Source organism: Rhinoderma darwinii, chromosome 3 (assembly GCF_050947455.1).
Source record: "Rhinoderma darwinii isolate aRhiDar2 chromosome 3, aRhiDar2.hap1, whole genome shotgun sequence".
Lineage (NCBI taxonomy): Eukaryota > Metazoa > Chordata > Amphibia > Anura > Rhinodermatidae > Rhinoderma > Rhinoderma darwinii.
The window spans coordinates 330,465,002-330,486,271 of NC_134689.1; the positions used below are offsets into that span (position 1 = coordinate 330,465,002).

The window sequence follows — 21,270 nt, forward strand, 5'->3', positions numbered from 1 at the left end:
ACACTGGATTAATGTTAATCAAGCAGAATCGCTGTGTATGTGGCTGCAGATCATGTTCTAGTAAGAACGCGATTCTGCTGTCTAAATGAACGGAGAGGAGTGCATGATGCCGATTGGTCAGCGTCATACACTCCCCTGTACAACGCCCACTTGGTCGAAAGTAAAAATACGCCCACTTGGGCATTAAGAAACTCAATAGCATAAACCAAAATCGCTCCTAACGTTGTGAAAATAGATAGTTTTTTTAAATAAAAAGCACTAGTGTCACCTACATTACAGCGCTCATCTCCTTATGTAGGAGATAGGGCACTTATAATGTGGTGACCGAGTCTCTTTAAAGCTGCAGTCATAATTCTGCAGGCTTCAGAGTTTAAGTTTCCCAGCATTCCCTGCTGACTCAATGACTGCACAGAGTATGTTCTGGTGATTTGCATTCTGGTAGGGGTCTTCTTTATTAGGCACTATAGAGTAATCTTCTGAAAGGAGAACTGACTGTCCCAGTGCATTGTAGGACCACCGCTAAGCTTACACCATTCAGCTCTGTCATGATCATTTTTTTTTGTTTTCATGATGTGTCATAATCCGTTTTTGGGGGGGTTTTGTCTTTACTGTGGTCTTTAATGACGTGCGACAGATTGTAATATCATCAGCCGGCTAATAAATTCATTGCAATGCAAAAATGCTTGTCAACTGTTTTCAATAACCACCGGCAGAACTGTGGGTGCAGGTCCGGACTATAAGGCCGCATTTAGATGCATTTTAGCGTCCATATTACAGCCACAAGACCCAGACCCCCTGTGGTTCAAGTGAAATGAACATAGATTACAATAGGGTTCTATGATGATCTAAATTTGGTTTACATGAACTGCCATGAATTAGGGTCTTGTAGCCAAATTATGACTGTGTGGAAGCGACCTAAGGGTGCGTTCACATATTAGGTTTTTTTTTTTGCCTAAGCTGGACACTGCTAATAGAAAATCCATAGCTAGAGAGAGGAACGGTGCATGCAACATTTTCATCCGACTCAAGAAGACGTCTGGCAATACAATTGATGTCACCGTACATAAAACTGACCATAGAAAATGATGTGATACATTTTGTCATTCGTTTCCCTCCATAGTTTTTGTTACACACTGGAGAGAAGAAAGAAATTGGAGGGCCAGGAATATGTGAACAATCAGTACAAGATAATGCAGCATATTTACAAAGTTACTATTTTGTGTAGATTAGATATCTATCTATCTATCTATCTATCTATCTATCTATCTATCTATCTATCTATCTATCTATCTATCTATCTATCTATCTATCATCTATCTATCAACTAGAAAATGTTTTACAAAGGTTTTGCTGCCTCCAACAACCTAACCCTTCCCCCAATCCGCCTCTTTCAATAGGACCCTTTATTATAAGGAGCCATACCTGACAACCCTGACAAGCATTTTTATGGAAGCAGAAACTTGGGGGTGATTAGTTGCTGATGTTGCAATTTGATACGTGGTATGTTTTAGTGATTATATGCCACACGTGGTGCAAATTCGGACAGCTGCAGTACCACTCACTCCCGATTAACCTCACATGTAAGTCAATACCGCTGAGATATTTTGTTACTTTTATGACTAATATCACCCGTCATTAATAACAACCCTGATAGTAGGGCCTCTGATCACAGGCAATTTATACAATAAATACCCTGCAATCCTGATCTTAGGATGATGTAAGTTCTCCCGGGTTTTCCTGGAATTACCTCTGTAATAGACATTAACTCATTGTGGTAGCCAGTAAAATAGGAGGCGGCTGCAATTGGAGTTCATGGATAGATGTGGATTGTGGCCTCAGGCAGAAAACTAGCAGTAAATGTAGACCCGTTCAGTCCGTGTAGTGAGTGGAGTCTGCTTTATTCAGTGCGGAGTGAGTTTACTTCTGGCATCAGTACTCTGTAAGAATGCTGTGCCGAGTGAATATTTGACATTCTGTACTATTAGTTTCTCAGCGCTTGATTTGTAAGCAGAAGTGCTGAGACGCTAACATGCTCAATATACGCCGTACATTTAGACGTGAAAATGTATTCTTTGTTTATATTTAATGCTTTCAAAGCCTTAAAATGGCATTAAAACCCCTTCAATATAGTTTACAGGTGGTGTTGCATTATAAAATGCTATCAGGGTCCATTCACATGTCAAGGCTACGTGCATGGACCCTGCATGAGGGCACACAGTCCTATGGCTCCGTATCACAGACTAGTCATTCTGTGTGCCACCGTATATTGCCTCCATGACACGACATATGGTGAAACGTGCCACCATTTTTTTTTTTTACATGTGCCTTTGTATAATGCATAGTCAGCCATTGCTTGAATATCTCTTCCTGCCGTCATGACTATTCTCACTAAGGTTTGGGAGAATTAGTTCTCTGGTGAAGCCATTAATAGAGAAATATACAAAATATAAGTGATTATTATGACATCCATTCCTCTGCAACTCTTATGAGGGTTCAAGAAAAAGTGAATTTTGTAATGTAAATGATTGTGAAAACTGGTGTTGGTGACATTACACAGCTTGTGGTATATTGTCTGACAACATGGACATAGACGATGTAATAATGTGTAAGTCTTGTGCTTCCCCGGCCTGGTGTAGACTCCTGCGCACCTTATATCTTTTAGACAGAGGCCCTAGACCTCTCACAGTATACAGAATGTGTCTCACATTTGTCCTCAGTTGGCAGTCACTGAAGACTTGTGATCCACTGCTGGTGCCCTTAACTACCAGTCGCTGAGGGACTGGACACAATGGTCATGGTGACCTTTAGTTTAGTTTCAGGAAGATATGTTTTGTGAGAACAGCAAAAATGTCCAGTAGGAGCGATGTGACATGGTTACCAAGAATACAGTTGTGTGTAGCAGGAAAAGAAAACCCAAAAACTTGAAGCAACTAGGCCCTGACAGATCCTAGGAGCCAGGTAACCAACGCACAAAGATCTCATGCTTGCCCCTAACATTACGGTTCATGCTTATGGCCGTATTACAGCTCCTTTTTGTACGGGGCCATAATAGGGCTGCATTAACCCTTTATTGTTCCTTTGTATTCTTCCGATTTCATATGGAAACATCACATCGTGGCATGCTCCATCAGACTCAGAATATCTCCTTACACAAAGAGTTACAAAGAGCTTGTACAGTATATGGATGCTGTCCGTAAGGAGACGTACTGTTTTTTTTTTTTTCGATTTCTAATTTTCTATGTTTTTCTTTAGTGACCAAACTGATATGTATATCCTGAAGATAGGCCATCAATGTGTGATCAGTGTGGCTCATACATGAGAAATGAAAGCTTATAGAAGCACTCCGTGGAAGAAAAATTCAGCACCTCCGTTTAAAAATGTGATTGAGTGAAAGGCAGTGAGGTATATTGGCTTACCGGGCACTTTACTTGACTGTTAACCGCTGTGCTCCAGGCAACCATTGGGTCATGTGAACTTGCCTCGATGTGAGTCGCATAGACTTGCAATGGGAGACTGACCTCCAGTGCCTACATCTGACACAGTAGGATTTGGGTGGTCAGAGGGGAAATCCCATGACCCAACGGCAGCCCAGGACCGTCAAATAAGGTGCCCGGTAAGCCAATACATCTCACCACCTTACACTCACATCATCACATTTTGAAAAGGTGGGGGGGGGAGGCGGGGATGGAATTTTTTTTTTCCTGTTGTGCATCTTTATCTTCTGTTAACTGAACACTTTGGCTTGATTGCAGATACTTATAAACTTTAACTCCCCTATATTATCCCTAATGAGTCCATGATCTATGTCGGTATTTTGAGGGGTTATTTCACATTGGAGGACTGCTTTTGCTGTCCCAGTGTCTTCACCATTGTGATTTATCTGTACTCAAACCTGATTTTTAAGGTTTTGAGTGACGTTAAAGAGGCTCTGTCACCACATTATAAGTGGCCTATCTTGTACATGATGTGATCGGCTCTATGTAGATTAAACCAGTGTTTTTTATTTTAAAAAACGATCATTTTTGTTAGTTTTTGTTAGTTTTATGCTAATTAGTTTCTTAATGAACAACTGGGCGTGTTTTTCATAGCATCTCCATGATATTTACAGCTAGGCAAGCGTAATCTCGTTTGAAATGACAGGTTACATCGTAATCTCGCGAGATTACGCTTGCCTTGCTGTAAATATCACACAGATGCTACAGAAGTGTCAGGATTCTGAATACACATCACGTCCTGGCTGGAGGTAATGTATATTAATTGTCAGGACACTGCAGTAACGTTAGTGTGTTTATGTGGCTTCACATAGCGATATAGCTATATCGCTATCTGCAGTGTAAATTAATGGAGAGAAGTGTATGACGCTGATTGGTCACTGATTGGTCAGCGTCATACACTCCTCTGTACAACAGCCACTTGGCCAAAAAGTAAAACACTCCCAGTTGTTCATTAAGAAACTCATTAGCATACATCTAATATAGGTCATAACTTCTGTAATCTACATTACAGCGCCGATCACATTATGTACAAGATAGGCCACTTATAATGTGGTGACAGAGCCTCTTTAAAGGGATTGTCTCATCAGAGACAGCTCCTTTCAGTTTGCTACAGCTGATTTTGCTGAGAAATTCCTGCAGCTAAATGCTGTTTCCCCCTGCAGATGAATGGCTGACCATGTTATATATGGATGACTTGAATCCACCTGACAAAGCGTCTCTCTGTTCTGACTCATAGATGGGGGTCCTGAGCAAGGGACCCCCGTCTATGGCATCCAAATGCCTTATTATGACATATGGACAGGGTTTCGCATAAAGACCTCATACACACATTGCAAATTTGATCAGTGTTTTCCAAGTCAAAATCAAGTATTTGTAATCCCAAACCAGGATTGGAGCCTAAACACTGAGAAAGATTTATACTTCTCCCTTTTTGCATAGCGTCCCCCATACAGTATAATGCCCCTATAGGTACCTCGTACAGTATAATGCCCTTATAAATGCCCCCACACAGTATAATGCCCCCACACAGCTCACAGCCGGCATTACATAGTGAATGCTGGAGCAACGAGTCATCAGCTCTCTGCTCTATCATTGGATTCAACTGTATCTGTGTCCTGAGGACGCAGATACAGTTGAAATCGGGACCATCCGTGAGTGGCTCCTGACGCCCCAAGGACTTCACAAGACCCCCCCAAGGAGTCGCGACCCACAGTTTGTGAAAAACTGGTCTAGATAATTAGGGTCCCTCTGTCTTAAAGTTAACATACTAGACAAATTGTTTCCTACACTTAACCTCTACATGTATCTGTGATTTTTATATTGCATGTCTAGCGGATCCATGGCCATTATAATGTAAGGCACCAATGTCATTTGCACCTGTTCATATACTGCTTGTCTAAAGCTTAATTGGTCAATAACTTTTCAACAAACTTTGCCTACTTCAATAGTTAAATCAAATATAAGAAACTTTGTAATATATCTTCTCAGAGAAAAATGACTATTTTGCCACTTATGAGGCTCCCTCCTCCTGAACTGTTCACTCACTTGGAATTTACAGCTAGACGGACTCTGGGATCAGGTTACAGGTGTTGTATAGAAGCCTGTGGAGTGGGGAGCAGGAGCAGAGTGAGAGAGAGGCAGAGAGACACACAGACGCTGCAGCTTCTAGTAAGTGTTATATCTCACCCCAGTCCTGGATTTACAGCTGCAGTGCTCTTAACTGCTGTATGATGTCCTCCATAACAATGCTGCTTCTGATGGTGTGCTACATCAAGATTGGGGAGCAGGATGTTCTCTTCTCAAGTACATACAAGTCATATAATGTGCAGATATCGCGTTATTCCTCATGAACACACACGTGACAGCTTATTCTGAAAAGTCACCAAAAGGTTAGGTACTCTTAAATAAATATAGATTTGACAAAAAAAATCTGCAATGTGTGTATAATCCCAAAAGCTATTTCCAGAACTGTTTCAACTCCATTTCAATGGAGAAGGAAAGTGAATATGTGTCCTGCTCTCTACCCAAATCCAGGATTAAAGTTATTTTATTTTTGAGATTGGTGGGGGTCCCAGCAGTCTGACTCCCATGATCAATATTTTATGAGCTGTTACATTAGTACTCCTTACGTTTTAATCTTTTTTTTGGAGAGATGGAAACTGTATGATAAATTATTACTGACTCATTGTCCTCTGTCATCTCTTTTGGACTTTTATTTGTATTTACTGACATGTGAAGCAGTTGGAACTGCAGTATAAAGTACCGATGGGGGCCAGATTACGAGAATAAAGGTAAAATACGTTTATGACAGTACTAAGATATAGAACAGGGGTCATCAACCTTCGGCACTCCAGCTGTTGAGAAACTACAACTCCCAGCATTCCTTGACAGCCAAAAGGCTTTATTCCAGCCAAAAGCTAGGGAATTGTAGTTTCACAACAGCTGTAGTGCCGAAGGTTGCTGACCCCTGATATAGAATATGAGCCACACATCCCACTTACCATGAATACTACTGGAAGTGTATTTTTATTGTCCGTGGAAAAGGAAAATCCTATTTTAACGAAAGGTAGATTTGACTCATAAGTAAATTTGTCTGGACACAAACCATGAAGGTCCATTTTCTGACCCGCATTACAGGAAATTTTATTTTGGCCATAGAAGAAAATGTTATGGGCTTGGTAGAGGCAGTTACTGGAAAGGCTCAGTAACACTGACTAACTGCTTTAAATTGAAACTTTAGGGACATGGAAAGTATTCAAGTCATACATTCCATAACTTTACAAGTCAGCATTCTGCTATTTAGCAGAGGAAATTAAAATAATTCTATTGTATTGTTTTTTCTTTTGGGAATAAAAGTGAAGGTAACATTTTCTACCATTATGTTGGAAACCACTGCTATGTAATAAATATAAAATATTTATCCACAAAAGTTCTGGAGCATAGAAAAGAGTGTGAAGAGCCAACACCAAATGGATTTGTACAATGGTTCCGGCACTGCGTCATGGTTTCCCTCATAAACAGAAGCCATGACATAGATGAGAACAGAGCATTAGCGGTTCCCCAAGTATGCAAAACTGGCATGGGGCAACCACTGTAGCAACAATCTGTTTCCCACTTCTGAGCCCTGCATAGTGTTACCTCCTTTGTTCCTTCCACCACAGCCTTTCAATTCAACAGAAGCATAGATCCGAGCTTCCTAGGCATCAGTGAGTATGATATAATATAGTTATAGACCATCCGTTTCTTTAGAGACACCTGCTGTCCTCAGAACCTCCACTGCATCTATGGTTGCTGCTGGCTGGCCCGATCCTTCCCTTTTCAATGAGAAGGGTAAAGTTTGATTTGCAGCATGAGTGGGTGCTTCTGTCTGTCCCTACACAGTCACGTTATCGTCCTGTCAGATCGAGTAGAAGAATCGGACCATAAGTCCTTTCCATAATTGAAGTGATGGTTTCTAACCTTGGGTGCTTTGGTGTAATTGTAATGCATATACAGTTAGGTCCAGAATTGTTTGGACAGTGACACAATCCTCATGATTTGGGCTCTGCAGGCCACCACATTGGATTTGAAATGAAACAACTGAGATGCAATTCAAGTGTAGACTTTTAGGTTAAATTCAAGGGGTTTAGCACAAATATCCTGTGAAACGTTTGGGAGTTGCAACCATTTTTCTAGACAGCCGCCTCATTTCAGGGGCTCAAAAGTAATTTGACAAATTAACATTACAATAAATAAAATGGTTTTTTTTCAATACTTTGTAGAGAATCCTTTGCAGGAAATGACTGCCTGAAGTCTGGAACCCATGGACATCACCAAACGCTGGGTTTCCTCCTTTGTGATGCTTTGCCAGGCCTTTACTGCAGCAGTCTTCAGTTGTTGCTTGTGTGTGGGTCTTTCTGCCTTCTCGTTTACCTCCGTAATCTCGCGAGATTTCGTTTCCCTTGCTAGAAATCTCAAAGAAAAGAGTCAGAAGTGTCAGGATTCTGAATACACATGACGTCCAGGCTGGATGATCATGTGTATTCATTATCAGGACACTTGATTAACGTTAATCTCTGTTTATGTGGCTGCACATCGCTGCTGTGTAAATCAATGGAGATGAGTGTATGATGCTGACTGGTCACTGATTGGTCAGCGTCATACAGGTAAACACGCCCAGTTAAAAACACAATACACGCCCAGTTGGACATAACGAAAAAAAAACGCCCAGTTGTCCATTTCAAACCTCATTTGCATATATATATAAAATAGCTCATAACTTGGCCAAAAATGAACGTTTAAAAAAAAAAAAAATAATGTTACTGTTATCTACATTGCAGCGCCGATCACATGCAATAGGAGATAGGGATTTGAGAATCTGGTAACAGAGCCTCTTTAAGTTTTGTCTTAAGCAAGTGAAATGCAGCTCGATCGGGTTGAGATCTGGTGATTGACTTGGCCATTGCAGAATATTCCACTTCTTTGCCTTAAACTCCTGGGTTGCTTTCGCAGTATGTTTTGGGTCATTGTCCATCTGTACTGTGAAGCGACGTCCAATCAACCTTACTGCATTTGGTTGAATCTGAGCAGAAAGTATATCCCTGAGCACTTCAGAATTCATCCGGCTGCTTCTGTCTTCAGTCCCATCATCAATAAACACTAGTGACCCAGTGCCTTTGGCAGCCATGCATGCCCATGCCATCACACTGCCTCCACCATGTTTTACAGAGGATGTAGTGTGCTTTGGATCATGAACCGTTCCAAGCCTTCTCCATACTTTCTTCCTCCCATCGTTCTGGTAAGGTTGGTCTTAGTTCCATCTGTCCTAAGAATGTTGTTCCAGAACTGGACTGGCTTCTTTAGATGTTGTTTAGCAAAGTCTAATCTGGCCTTTCTTTTTTTGAGGCTGATGAATGGTTTGCACCTTGTGGTGAACCCTCTGTATTTGCTCTTATGAAGTCTTCTCTTCATGGTAGACTTAGATACTGATACAACTACTTCCAGGAGAGTGTTCTTCACTTGGGTAAATATTGTGAAGGGGTTTTTCTTCACCATGGAAATGATTCTGCGATTATCCACCACTGTTGTCTTCCGTGGACGTCCAGGCCTTTTGGAGTTCATGAGAACACCAGTGCGCTCTTTTTTTTTCAAAAATGTACCAAACTGTTGATTTGGCAACTCCTAACATTTGTGCTATCTCTCTAATGGATTTCTTCATTTTTTTCACCCTAACGATGGTCTGTTTCGCTTGCATTGAGAGCTCCTTTGACCACATGTTGTGGGTTCACAGCAACAGCTTCCAAATGCAAATGCCCCACCTGGAATCAACTCCAGTCCTTTTACCTGCTTAATTGATGATGGATTAACGAGGGAATAGCCCATGCAGCCCATTAAATAGCTCTTTAAATAATTGACCAATACCTTTGGTCCCTTGAAAAAGAGGCAGATACACATACCCTTCCTCAAATTAGGATGTGAATACCCTCAAATTAATGCTGAGAGTCTGCACTTTAAGCCCATATGGATTATATAACTGTATATTCAATATGTTTTGGTAAACAGCTAAAATGACAAAACTTGTATCACTGTCCAAATAATTATGGACCTAACAGACAGACATACTATTATATCCATAGTGAGTTACATAAGTACAAGGCTGATTGTTAAATTGGATGTAAATCAAGATCCAAACAGGTTTTAAGCGTTTCACACAGACCCAGAAGTGTGCCGTTTTTTAAAAAAAAACATATTTTCTTCACATCTATAGATTGAAAGCATTATTTCCGTGATCGATGGCCAGTTTTAAACAAAGTGTGATTCAATACAGTTGAAGGGTTGGAGCCTGGGCTATAATCACTTCCAATATATTAATATCCATATTAATCTAATATTTAGCCTATATTTATTTGTAGGTATGTTCTTTAAATGCTTACACAGAGTGGATGTCCTCATCCATATTCGGAAGCACATTAGCACTACCACAGATCATATTAAATGGAACCTTTCACCTGCATTTCAACTATTAAACCAGCAATATCTGGTGGCAGTGGGTGAAAAATTTGTTTTTATATAACCCATAATTATCTTCTAAGTAGGCTGTGTACCATTAGTATTCCGGTTTTTAGTGCTAATGAGCATAGAAGAGTCATATCTTCGATTGAAAAGAGTCATATCTTCATTCTTCAAGCCTTTTCGAGTTAACCCCGCCTACATACTTTTGATTGACAGCTCCTCGCCTCCAGCAGCACACACAAAATCCTGCGCTTGCGCATCGATGTCCTGTTCTGGTGCCTAGACGAAGCAGGAAAGGGTGTCGAACCATACAGGACGGGTGTATGCGCACTATCTCAGATGAGATTTCGGCATTCATGGCAGGCCAGTTGTCGGCGGTGGGCGGGGATATGAAGACGAACTAACAAGACTGCTGGATTATTACCATAAAAGGCGCAAAATGTTTGCAGACCGTTATTTAGTAGAGGGGATAATTCCAATGAACTTTTGACAGCAGCGGCCAGGGAGGGGTGAGCAGAGTTCAATAGGTGAAATGCTGGTGACAGGTTCCCTTTAAGTTCCCCTATTTACTTTGCTTATATCAAGTGCTAGCTCTTCTACCGGGTACCCATTCAGTGTTCAGCTATTTATGTGAAGGCTTGACCTCAGTGTGTTACTTTTCTTCTACTTTGTCAATGAATTTTTCTCATTTAAAGAGGCTCTGTCACCAGATTTTGCAACCCCTATCTGCTATTGCAGCAGATAGGCGCTGCAATGTAGATTACAGTAACGTTTTTATTTTTAAAAAACGAGCATTTTTGGCCAAGTTATGACCATTTTTGTAGTTATGCAAATGAGGCTTGCAAAAGTCCAAGTGGGTGTGTTTAAAAGTAAAAGTCCAAGTGGGCGTGTATTATGTGCGTACATCGGGGCGTGTTTACTACTTTTACTAGCTGGGCGTTCTGACGAGAAGTATCATCCACTTCTCTTCAGAACGCCCAGCTTCTGGCAGTGCAGACACAGCCCTGTTCTCGAGAGATCACGCTGTGACGTCACTCACAGGTCCTGCATCGTGTCAGATGAGCGAGGACACCGGCACCAGAGGCTACAGTTGATTCTGCAGCAGCATCGGCGTTAGCAGGTAAGTCGATGTAGCTACTTACCTGCAAACGCTGATGCTGCTTCAGGACACTGCAGTAATGTTAGTGTGTGTGTGTATGTGGCTGCACAGTGATATAGCTATATCGCTATCTGCAGTGTAAATGAATGGAGAGAAGTGTATGATGCTGATTGGTCACTGATTGGTCAGCGTCATACACTTCTCTCCAACGCGCACTTGGTCAAAAAGTAAAACACGCCCAGTTGTTCATTGAGAAACTCATTAGCATAAAGCTAATATAGGTCATAACTCCGTAAAAAATGATCGTTTTTCTAAATAAAAAACACTGCTGTAATCTACATTACAGCGCCGATCACATAATGTACAAGATAGGCCACTTATAATGTGGTGACAGAGCCTCTTTAAACATTATGGTATTAAAAAAAGGGTTGTCTGACAAAAAAAATGTCAGTCTTCCATAACTGACTTCTATGGACAGACCACTTTGTGTATATGTCCACCTCACAAACTGGAATCCATGGTTCTTGACTTTGGCGGTGTTCAAGCTGCCAGGCCTCTCCCAATGTGAGTTTTCTGTTTAGTGTCACTGACATATTGTAACAGTTATTTGACAGTGAACCCAAATGTCAAATAACAAAACGTACATAAAGTCAAATGTAAGTATTCAAGTCTGAGGGAAAGTCCCTGGATTTCAGCCTTTCACATGTAGATGTAGAACACATGTGCTTGACAATGATCACATGACTTCATGCCAAGTTTGTGTTTCCCTCTGTCTGTGGGAGCAGACGACTGCCCTGGGCCTCCAGTATGAGCTCTATCTCTCATAAAGGGAGGTGTGATTGCTCATTTCCTGTGTTTAGAGAATAATGTTGTTTTCTGCTGCTGTTACTTAGGCTTGTGTGGGTGTTGAGAACCAAAGGCTTGCTCAGGGGAACTCTCTGTAACCTCCTCACCTACACAGGATGAACATCCAATGCTTTTTCATTCACACGTGGGCTGTGCAAAGCTTTTGTTTGAGATTGCACTTACTCACTGGCTTGTGAAATCCTGTAAGTGACTGACCATTCATGTCTTATGTGCAGTCTACATGGACTTTCACTACAGTCTGTATCTTTGTTTACACAGGGCTAAACAATGATCCGTGTCCCAATCCTACATTTCTCCTTTTCTATCTTCCGCAGGTACTGTATGATTATGTTGAACAAGGTCATTTTGTTCGCTTGCGGTGATTCGTTTGACTTCATTGAGCATTTGAGCTTTTATTATTTCGTACGTGTTTACTTCAAACTTAGAATATAATCATAGACCAAGGTGGAATGTGCAGTCCAGAGATAATATGTAACATCCTAAAATCTGTCTGGGTAACAAGGCTGCAGGGAAAATCAAGCATTGCACGGTGCCCATTGAAGTCAAAATGGTATCCATTAAATGCACAGATGCCAGCCCTCCTCCTTGTGGCGGCTCTCTGTTCACATATACTGTAGACATACAGTACATATACAGTAGGGGTCTGAATAGTTGACTTCCATTTTATATAGAAAAATGTTGTCCCCTTTGGTGTTTTGTAAGGCGTTATCCATTGCTTCCATGCGTCGGCCTTCCCTGAAATGACTGGCATTAGGTGACTGGTGTACTATGTCATAAATTTGCTTACACGGCATCTAGTTTAGTATCTTAGACAGGAGCTCTCAACTCTCGAGATGCATTTTATATTACTTCTCCTGCTATCATCTTTTGCTGATGGATCACTTGTTGAAGTGACCGACTGCAGTGTTAACACTAGACTGTGGACTGACCGGCGGAAGTGTTTACACTAGACAGGACTAATTGGTGGCAAAGTTTACACTATACTGTGGACTGACCGGCGGCAGCATATACACTAGACTGTGGGCTGACCAGTGGCAGTGTTTACACTATACTGTGGGCTTACTGCCGGCAGTGTTTACACTAGGCTGGACAGACCGGCAGCAGCATTTACACTAGACTGTGGACTGACCAGTGGCAGGGTTTACACTAAACTGTGGATTTACCGGCGGCAGCATATACACTAGACTGTGGGCTGACCAGAGGCAGTGTTTACACTATACTGTGGGCTTACTGCCGGCAGTGTTTACACTAGGCTGGACTGACCGGCAGCAGCGTTTACACTAGACTGTGGACTGACCAGTGGCAGGGTTTACACTGTACTGTGGACTGACTGGCGTCAGCATATACACTAGACTGTGGGCTGACCAGTGGCAGTGTTTACACTATTTTGTGGGCTTACTGCCGGCAGTGTTTACACAAGACTGGACTGCCCGGCAGCAGCGTTTACACTAGACTGTGGACTGACCAGTGGCAGTCATTACACTATACTGTGTGCTCACTGGAGGCAGCGTTTACACTAGGCTGTGAAATGACCGGTGGCAGAGTTTACACTATGCTGTGGGCTGACCAGTGGCAGTGTTTACACTATACTGTGGGCTAACCTGTTTAACCCCTTAATGACCGGGCCATTTTGCACGTTAATGACCAAGGATTATTTTTTGTTTTTTCACGGTCGCATTCCAAGAGTCGTAACTCTTTTTTTATTCCGTCGACATAGCCGTATAAGGGCTTGTTTTTTGCGGGACGAGTTGTATTTTGTAATTGTACCATTTTTAGATGCTTATAACATATTGATTAACTTTTATTAACTTTATTTTAGGAGAGAATTGAAAATAAGCAGCTATTCCAGCATTAATTTTCACGTTATAAATTTACGCCGTTTACTATGCAGCGTAAATAACATGTTAACTTTATTCTATGGGTCGGCACGATTACGGGGATACCAAATATGTAAAGGTTTTATATGTTGTTTCTACGTTTGCACAATAAAAACCCTTTTAGAAAAAAATTACTTGTTTTTGCATCGCCGCGTTCCAAGAGGCGTAACGTTTTTATTTTTCCGTCGATGTGGCCGTATGTGGGCTTGATTTTTGCGGGACAATGTGTAGTTTTTATTAGTACTATTTTGGGGTACATAGGACTTAGATTAACTTTTATTTTATTTTTTATGGGGGGAATGGGAGAAAAGAGAGAATTTTGACGTTGTTTTTTGCGTTTTCTTTGGACGCCGTTCATCCGGCGGTTTAATTAATATGTTCATTTTATTGGTCAAGTCGTTACGATCGCGGGGATACCATATATGTGTATGTGTGATTTGTTTTGACCGTTTTACTAAATAAAACCACTTTTTGGGCCAAAAAAGTAGTTTTATTTGACTTTGACTGTAATTATTTATTTATTTTTTTCACAAACTTTATTTAACTGTTTTACATTTTTTTTTTTAGTCCCACCAGGGGACTTCACTATACGATGTGCCGATCGCATATATAATGCTTTGGTATACTTCGTATATCAAAGCATTATTGCCTGTCAGTGTAAAACTGACAGGCAACCTATTAGGTCATGCCTCTGGCATCTCCTAACAGGCAGATGCTGAAGGCAGACCTGGGGGTCTTTGTTAGACCCCCGGCTGTCATGGAAACCCGACGGCGACCCGCGATTTGTTTGCGGGGGCGCCGATCCGGTGACAGAGGGAGCTCCCCCCTCTGTCAAACACATTAAATGCCGCTGTCACTATTGACAGCGGCATTTAATGGGTTAAACTGCCGGAATCGGCGCGCGCTTCGATTCCGGCAGTTGCAGCAGGAGCCAGGCTGAGTATAACAGCCGTGCTCCTGCCGCTGATCGCGTGGGTACAGTCTCAGTACCCGCGCCATCACAGGACGGATATATCCGTCCTCCTGCGCGAACTAGCAGCTGCTGAGGACGGATATATCCGTCCTTCGGCGTTAAGGAGTTAATCTATAGGGTATCTATATACAAATAATGCTGAGTATTTATTCTGTTGCAGCCTACACGTGAGGAGTTAACCGCTGTAAATCATTATACAATGAGAATAATAGCATTTACACTAGACTGGACTGACTGGCAGCAGCATTTACAATGGGCCGTGGACTGATTGGTGGTGTTTACATTTGATTGTGGACATACCGGCGGCTTCATTTATACTAGACTGTGGACTGACCGACTGTAGTGTTTACACAAGACTGTAGACTGACCAGCGGCAGCTATGAGCAGGCGTAAATTTTCGGCATTACTTACACAGTTTATGGCGTAAATTATGATAAATCTGTCATTCTAGTGGAGATCCCGCTGCTTTAGCGAAACTCCACACCCTTTTCTCGTCACTTTCTGAAAGTGGTCAGAAGAATAAAAAAGTTATACATTTTAGTTCAACTGTGGCTTTTGCCAAATCTTGTGCGTTTTTTTTACGCTTCAAAACTGTCGTAAACCTATTGATAAATTCCCCCCCAGTGTGCTCTACGTTGTGTCTGCCGGCAGCCATCTCTAGAGGAAGTGTAGACACTTACTGCACACTTTATGCATTGAACTTAACAAAAACACAGTATGCAGTAAGCTCTTATGCGCTCCCTAGTGGCAGCTGCAGGCAGCCAGAATAGTATGCTTTATATTTATGTCACAGCAGAGTTTTCTGATATTGTATTAAGTAATTGTAATTTTTAGGCTTCGTTCACATCTGCGTCGGGAATCCATTCATGGGTTTCGTCTGAGCTTTCGGTCAGGGGAATCCATGAACGGAATCCAAACTGAAACAAATGGAAACCGTAGGTGACGGATCTGGTGCAAATGGTTTCCGTTTATCACCATTGTGCAAGCGTTCCGTTGTTTTGACGCAATCAATACAGTAGTCGACTGCGCTTTTAATTCCGTCAAAACGACAGAACCCTGGCACAAAGGGGACAAACAGAAACCATTTGCACCGGATCCGTCACCATTGAAATCAATGGTGATTCAAACGGAAACCTATGGTTTCAGTTTGGATTCCGTTCATGGATTCCCCTGACGAAAAGCTCAGACGGAACCCATGAACTGAGTCCCGACGCAGATGTGAACGAAGCCTAGTGAACTAAATACAAAAGCAGCATAAATCTCTTTCCTGTCCTGATAGTTTGCTCCAATGTATCAGTGCAGGTCAAATAGATTACTGCAATGCTTACACTGGATGCAAACTGCTGTCAGAAGTATTAGCTCTGTATGGGTTTTATATTGTCAATTTACGGCAGAGAAAGTTGCAGAACTTTTCATTTAATAAAACTGGAAAACCCCTTTAATTTATCTAATGCCAATTAACATCAGGAATCATTAGCATTTTTTTCTTGAAACAATGGCTGGAATTTTGGTTTTGGTGACCTTCTTATACTTCGCCTTGTAAGATTTGAGATGGAAATAGTTCTATAAAGCTGTCACTTCTCTACCACAGAGTTTTCACTTTGCCAAGCAACAGCCCAAAACGTATTTCCCTTCTTTACTACAAAGCAGAAGCGCAGTTGTGAAATGTTGTTTTCAAGCAAACTAAGATCAGATTTCGTTTTGTAAAGCAGATCTGTCATCAGATAATACAGCCCTATGTAAGGGCAGCATAGTGTCGCTCTCCTAGGAGTCAAAACAGCACAAAAAATGATTGTGCCATTTGGCTATTACGAGTTATCAAAGAATAGAGTGGACTTCTAGTTATTGATGGGTGGCTGCTCTGTATGTAGTCCATCAATAACTGCTGAGAGGGACAGGGGGAAGGTTCCCCTCATAAATACAGTGGACTCATCATTACGAGTCCGCTCTGTTCTCGGATAGCTCCTATCTGCCAAACGGCAAAATTATTTTCGTGCCATTTGGGCCTGTTGGAGAGCGGACGTATACCCGGGGCAGCATAGTCTTATGACTGATCCGCTTTATTTGTATACTTAGGAAAACAGGAACCTTCCCCTATGTTGTTTTTTTTTTTTTTTTTTTTTTGAAGAGTGAACAAGTTAAGTTCAGGCGACCAGACCATTTAATAGAGTTGTATAATACAATTCTCTCCTAGGGCTTCGACGGCTATCCAGTCATTGTACCCAAAGAATGCTCAGCTCCAGACATAATACTGTAAACATTTAGACTATAAGCAGTGAAGAAATTATATTCTGGATTAGTTTCCCATAACCTTGATATGCCACAAACCATTCCAAGTGACCCAGCAGTAAACGGTGTCACACTGAGGATGAAGTGTGAAGGTAGTAGGTAACATCTCCTTATTATTGTGCTTTCTTACCATACTTTGAGGTAAGTGTTCACATTTTACAACAAGAATACACTCATTTTAACTTCAGCTTTTGGGCCAGGCAACTAGTAGCCCAGGAAAGAAATGTTGAGGTCCCTACTTCTGTGGTGTTTCGGTCCCACAAATAACAGGATTTCTTTTTAGCATATAATTGCTGGAGCTGATTTAGCTACCACAGCGCTGCACTGAGCTGTTTTCGTCATTCCCATTGACTTTGAGAAGGAACAGGGGGGTCAAGACCCCCATTCTTGTGTTTGGTGGGGGTCCAAGCAGTAGGGCCACCAGCGATCAGACTATTGCCACCTATCCTGCGGATAGTTGATAATTGTCGATACTTGGAATACCCCTTAAAGTTTCTGACCCCTGCTACTCTTAATGAGAGATGTAGTTGGACGGTTGGCTGTCCCCATACACATTATATTGTCAAAATTTGTTTCACCTAATAGCAAATATTGAATGTGTGTGGCCAGCTTTGGCAGCTTCTAATGTTGATGGTCCGCTTTGTTAATTTAAGGGGAAAAGAGAATGGTCTTTGTAGATTTTTTTTTCTTTTAGTCGTTTCTTGCTCTTCCCTAAGATGAGTTGTGGCAAAGTTGTCAGGCAGCGGTTCACCCCTGCTCTCTCCACAGAAATAACACATAATGTATCACATCTAAACGTACATGGGTACATTGAGGGATATAATCGTTAGTGAACAACTTTCAGCTGCAATTATTGTATGCTTATGGCTAGCTTTAGGCCACATCACGCAAATAATATGCTGTCGAACCAACCTAGAAATCAGCACCGAGATCCGCAATGAAATCTGCACGTGTTACATGAGGATTTTGATGCAGATTAGGCCGTGGATTTCACTCATTGCATTGCAAGCAATGAAATCCATGCTGGAAATATGTGGCACTTCCATAACAGAAAGGGGCATGCTGCAGATTTGAAAATCCACTGTTTGTCTAGAGTCCACTGAATGTGAACTTTAGAACTGGAAATTGGAGCAATGGAAGAAAGTAGCCTGGTCCGATAAATCACATTTTCTTTTACATCATGTGGATGGCCAGGTGCATGTGCGTCGCTTACATGGGCAGAGATGGCACCAGGATGCACTAAGGGAAGAAGACACTCCGGCGGAGGCAGTGTAATGCTCTGGGCAATGTTCTGCTGGGAAACCTTGGGTCTTGGCATTCATGTAGATGTTACTTTGACACGTACCATCTACCTAAACATTATTGCAGACCAAGTACTCCAGTATTCCCTTCATGGCAACGTATTCCCTAATGGCAGTGGCCTCTTTCAATACCCTGCCACACTGCAAAAATCGTTCAGGAATCATTTGATGAATACTTGGCCTCCAAATTCCCCAGAACTCAATCTGACCGATCATCTGTGAGAAGTGCTGGAAAAACAAGTCCGATCCATGGAGGCGCACCCTTGCATCTTAAAGGATCTGCTGCTAACATCTTGGTGCCGGATACCACAGGATTCCTCCATAGGTCTTGTGGAGTCCATGCCTTGACTGGTCAGAGCTGATTTGTTGGCACGAGGGGGACCTATACATTATTAGGCAGGTAATATTAATGTTATGGCTGATCAGTGTATGTGCCTATAACTTTATTATGTTCCTTACTACTACAGTGTTCCCTAGAGTTATCCATTAATCCTGAGATAAGCAGGAAACGGCATGAGTCAGCTGATACACACCGATACTGCAAATGACACCGCTGGTATAAAACTCTTCCATATAGCGCGGACATAGATATGGTATATTGTGTTTGTTATTGGGTTCATTCACAGAAAATGAGGTAAGCTCCTCTCTGTGGAGGAAATGAGTCATCCTACAATTCCTTGCACTGCGGAGGGGGTATGAAGAGGAAGTGAATGGGACCCGTGGTAGGAGAATTAGACTGCAGAACTAGTGTTTTCCATGAGGAGTTTCTTGTGAGACTGAAGGCCAACATAATGAGTATTGTGTATTGTTGTTTGCTGCTATTAGATATTATTTCCTCTTGGTGGTTTCCATACAGATATAATGCATTAGACACACAAATTTGTCTTTTAATCACTTTGGGTGTTTGTGATTTTTTTAGAATCGTCACTAATTTGTTAAATTGTAATAAAATAGTTCCATATGAATGTGACTAATGTACGGAGTATGTTTTACTCTGAATCTCAAGTTCAGTCCCTAAGTGATCATTTTGGGAACTGACTGAAGCGGGGGAGGGGAGACGCACAATTTGTTGACTTGTGCTGATCGATATGTACAAATTGCTATGGACTTGTCACAAGTCTGTGGTTGAGTATATACGCAAATAATGCACCCTACAAGGTAGATCGGAAAATCATATCACTTCGTCTACTAAGACCTCAGCATTGTCTTTGGTTCCTAGTAAATTCATAGACTTAAAGGAACACTCAAGGATAAACGTATATACTGTGTTATGACTAGTGCAGGACGTCTAACGTTATTGGTCTTTGAATTTCCTCATCGCCCCCACCCCTCTCAGGCCCTGCACTGGACTGATCCTTTAACCCCTTCCCGACATTTGACGTACATGTACGTCATGGAAAGTACTGACTTCCCGCATCTTGCCGTACATGTACGTCAAACGTTTGGCACCGGCTCAGAAGCTGAGCCGGTCCCATCATCACCGGATCTCAGCTGTATCTTACAGCTGACATCCGACTGTAACGGCGGGGACCGAAATTAGCTTCGATCCCCGCCATTAACCCCTTAAGTGCAGCGCTCAAACGCGATCGCTGCACTTAAGGTGTTTGCAGCTCATCGGAACCCCAGTAATGAAATTGCCGGGGTTCCGGTGGCTGCAATGGCAACCGGAGGCCTAATACTGGCCTCCCGGTCTGCCTAGCACCGAAGCCGGTCAAGATCCGCCCGGCGGCGGAGCCTGATCGGCTTCCGTAGCTGCCGGCAAGATGGCGCCGGGTCAGGAGCTGATCCGGCGTCATCAGCGGTGGAAGTCAGCTGTACTGTACAGCTGACATCCACCTGTAACGGCAGGAACCGGAGCTAGCTCCGATCCCTGCCATTAACCCCTTCGATGCAGCAATCGAAAGCGATTGCTGCATCGTAGCGGTTACAAGCAGATCGCCAGCCCTGACAGGCAATCGGGACTGGCGACTGCTGTTATGGCAACAGGAGACACAATGGTCTCCTGCTCTGCCATTACGGAAGCCGATTTAGGCCCCGCCGGGAGGCGAAGCCTAAACGGCTTGCTGTCAGTGAATGACTGACAGATCTAATACATTGCACTACATAGGTAGTGCAATGTATTAGAAAAAAAAAAATCTGACCGTTGGACCTTCAAGTCCCCTAGTGGGACTTGAGAAAAAGTGTAAAAAAAGTATAAAAAAGTGTAAAAAAAAGTGCAAAAAATAAAAGTTTGAAAACAATAAAAGTTTCAAGTAATCAAATAAAACACAATCCCCCTTTTACTCTTATCAAGTCCTTTATTATTGAAAAATAATAATAAACCATATGTATTTGGTATCGCCACGACCGTAACGACCGGAGGTATCAAAATATTATATTATTTATTGCACGCGGTGAACAGCGTAAAAAAAACCCGTAAAAAACGTTACCAGAGTTTCTGTTTTTTAGTCACTTTGCCCTACAAATATTACAATAAAAAGTGATCAAAAAGTCGCACGTATCCAAAAATGGTACCTATAAAAACTATAGCTCGTCCCGCAAAAAACAAGCCCTCATACAACTCCGTCGACAAAAAAATTAAAACGTTATGGTTCTCACAACTTGGCGACAGAAAAAATACATTCTTTTTACAAAAGTAATTTTATTGTGCAAAAAGTTGTAAAACATAAAAAAGTTCTATAAATGAGGTATCGCCGGAATCGTACTGACCCGCAGAATAAAGGTAACATGTAGTTTATAATGCGTGGTGAACTCTGTATAAAAAAAAACCAAAAAAAGCTGTGCCAGAATTGCGTTTTTTGGTTTACCTGGCATCCCAAAAAATAGGATAAAAGGTGATCAAAAAGTCACATGTACCCCAAAATGGTACCAATAATAA

The 21,270-nt window shown here is 41.9% G+C and overlaps 1 protein-coding gene across 2 annotated transcripts in view; it reads left to right on the forward strand.

The window, feature by feature from the left end:
- The window catches only part of SMAD3 (SMAD family member 3), a 104,812-nt gene that overhangs the window by 50,731 nt on the left and 32,811 nt on the right, over nt 1-21,270 (forward strand). Inside the window, exon 1 of one of the 2 annotated variants that reach the window (XM_075858330.1) lies at nt 18,939-19,026. The exons of the other annotated variant lie outside the window; for it this stretch is intronic. Coding sequence (XP_075714445.1) covers nt 18,983-19,026 — 44 coding nt within the window. The 5' untranslated portion in view covers nt 18,939-18,982. Of the gene's footprint in view, nt 1-18,938; nt 19,027-21,270 lie in introns of those variants that run through there. 2 annotated transcript variants of the gene reach the window in all.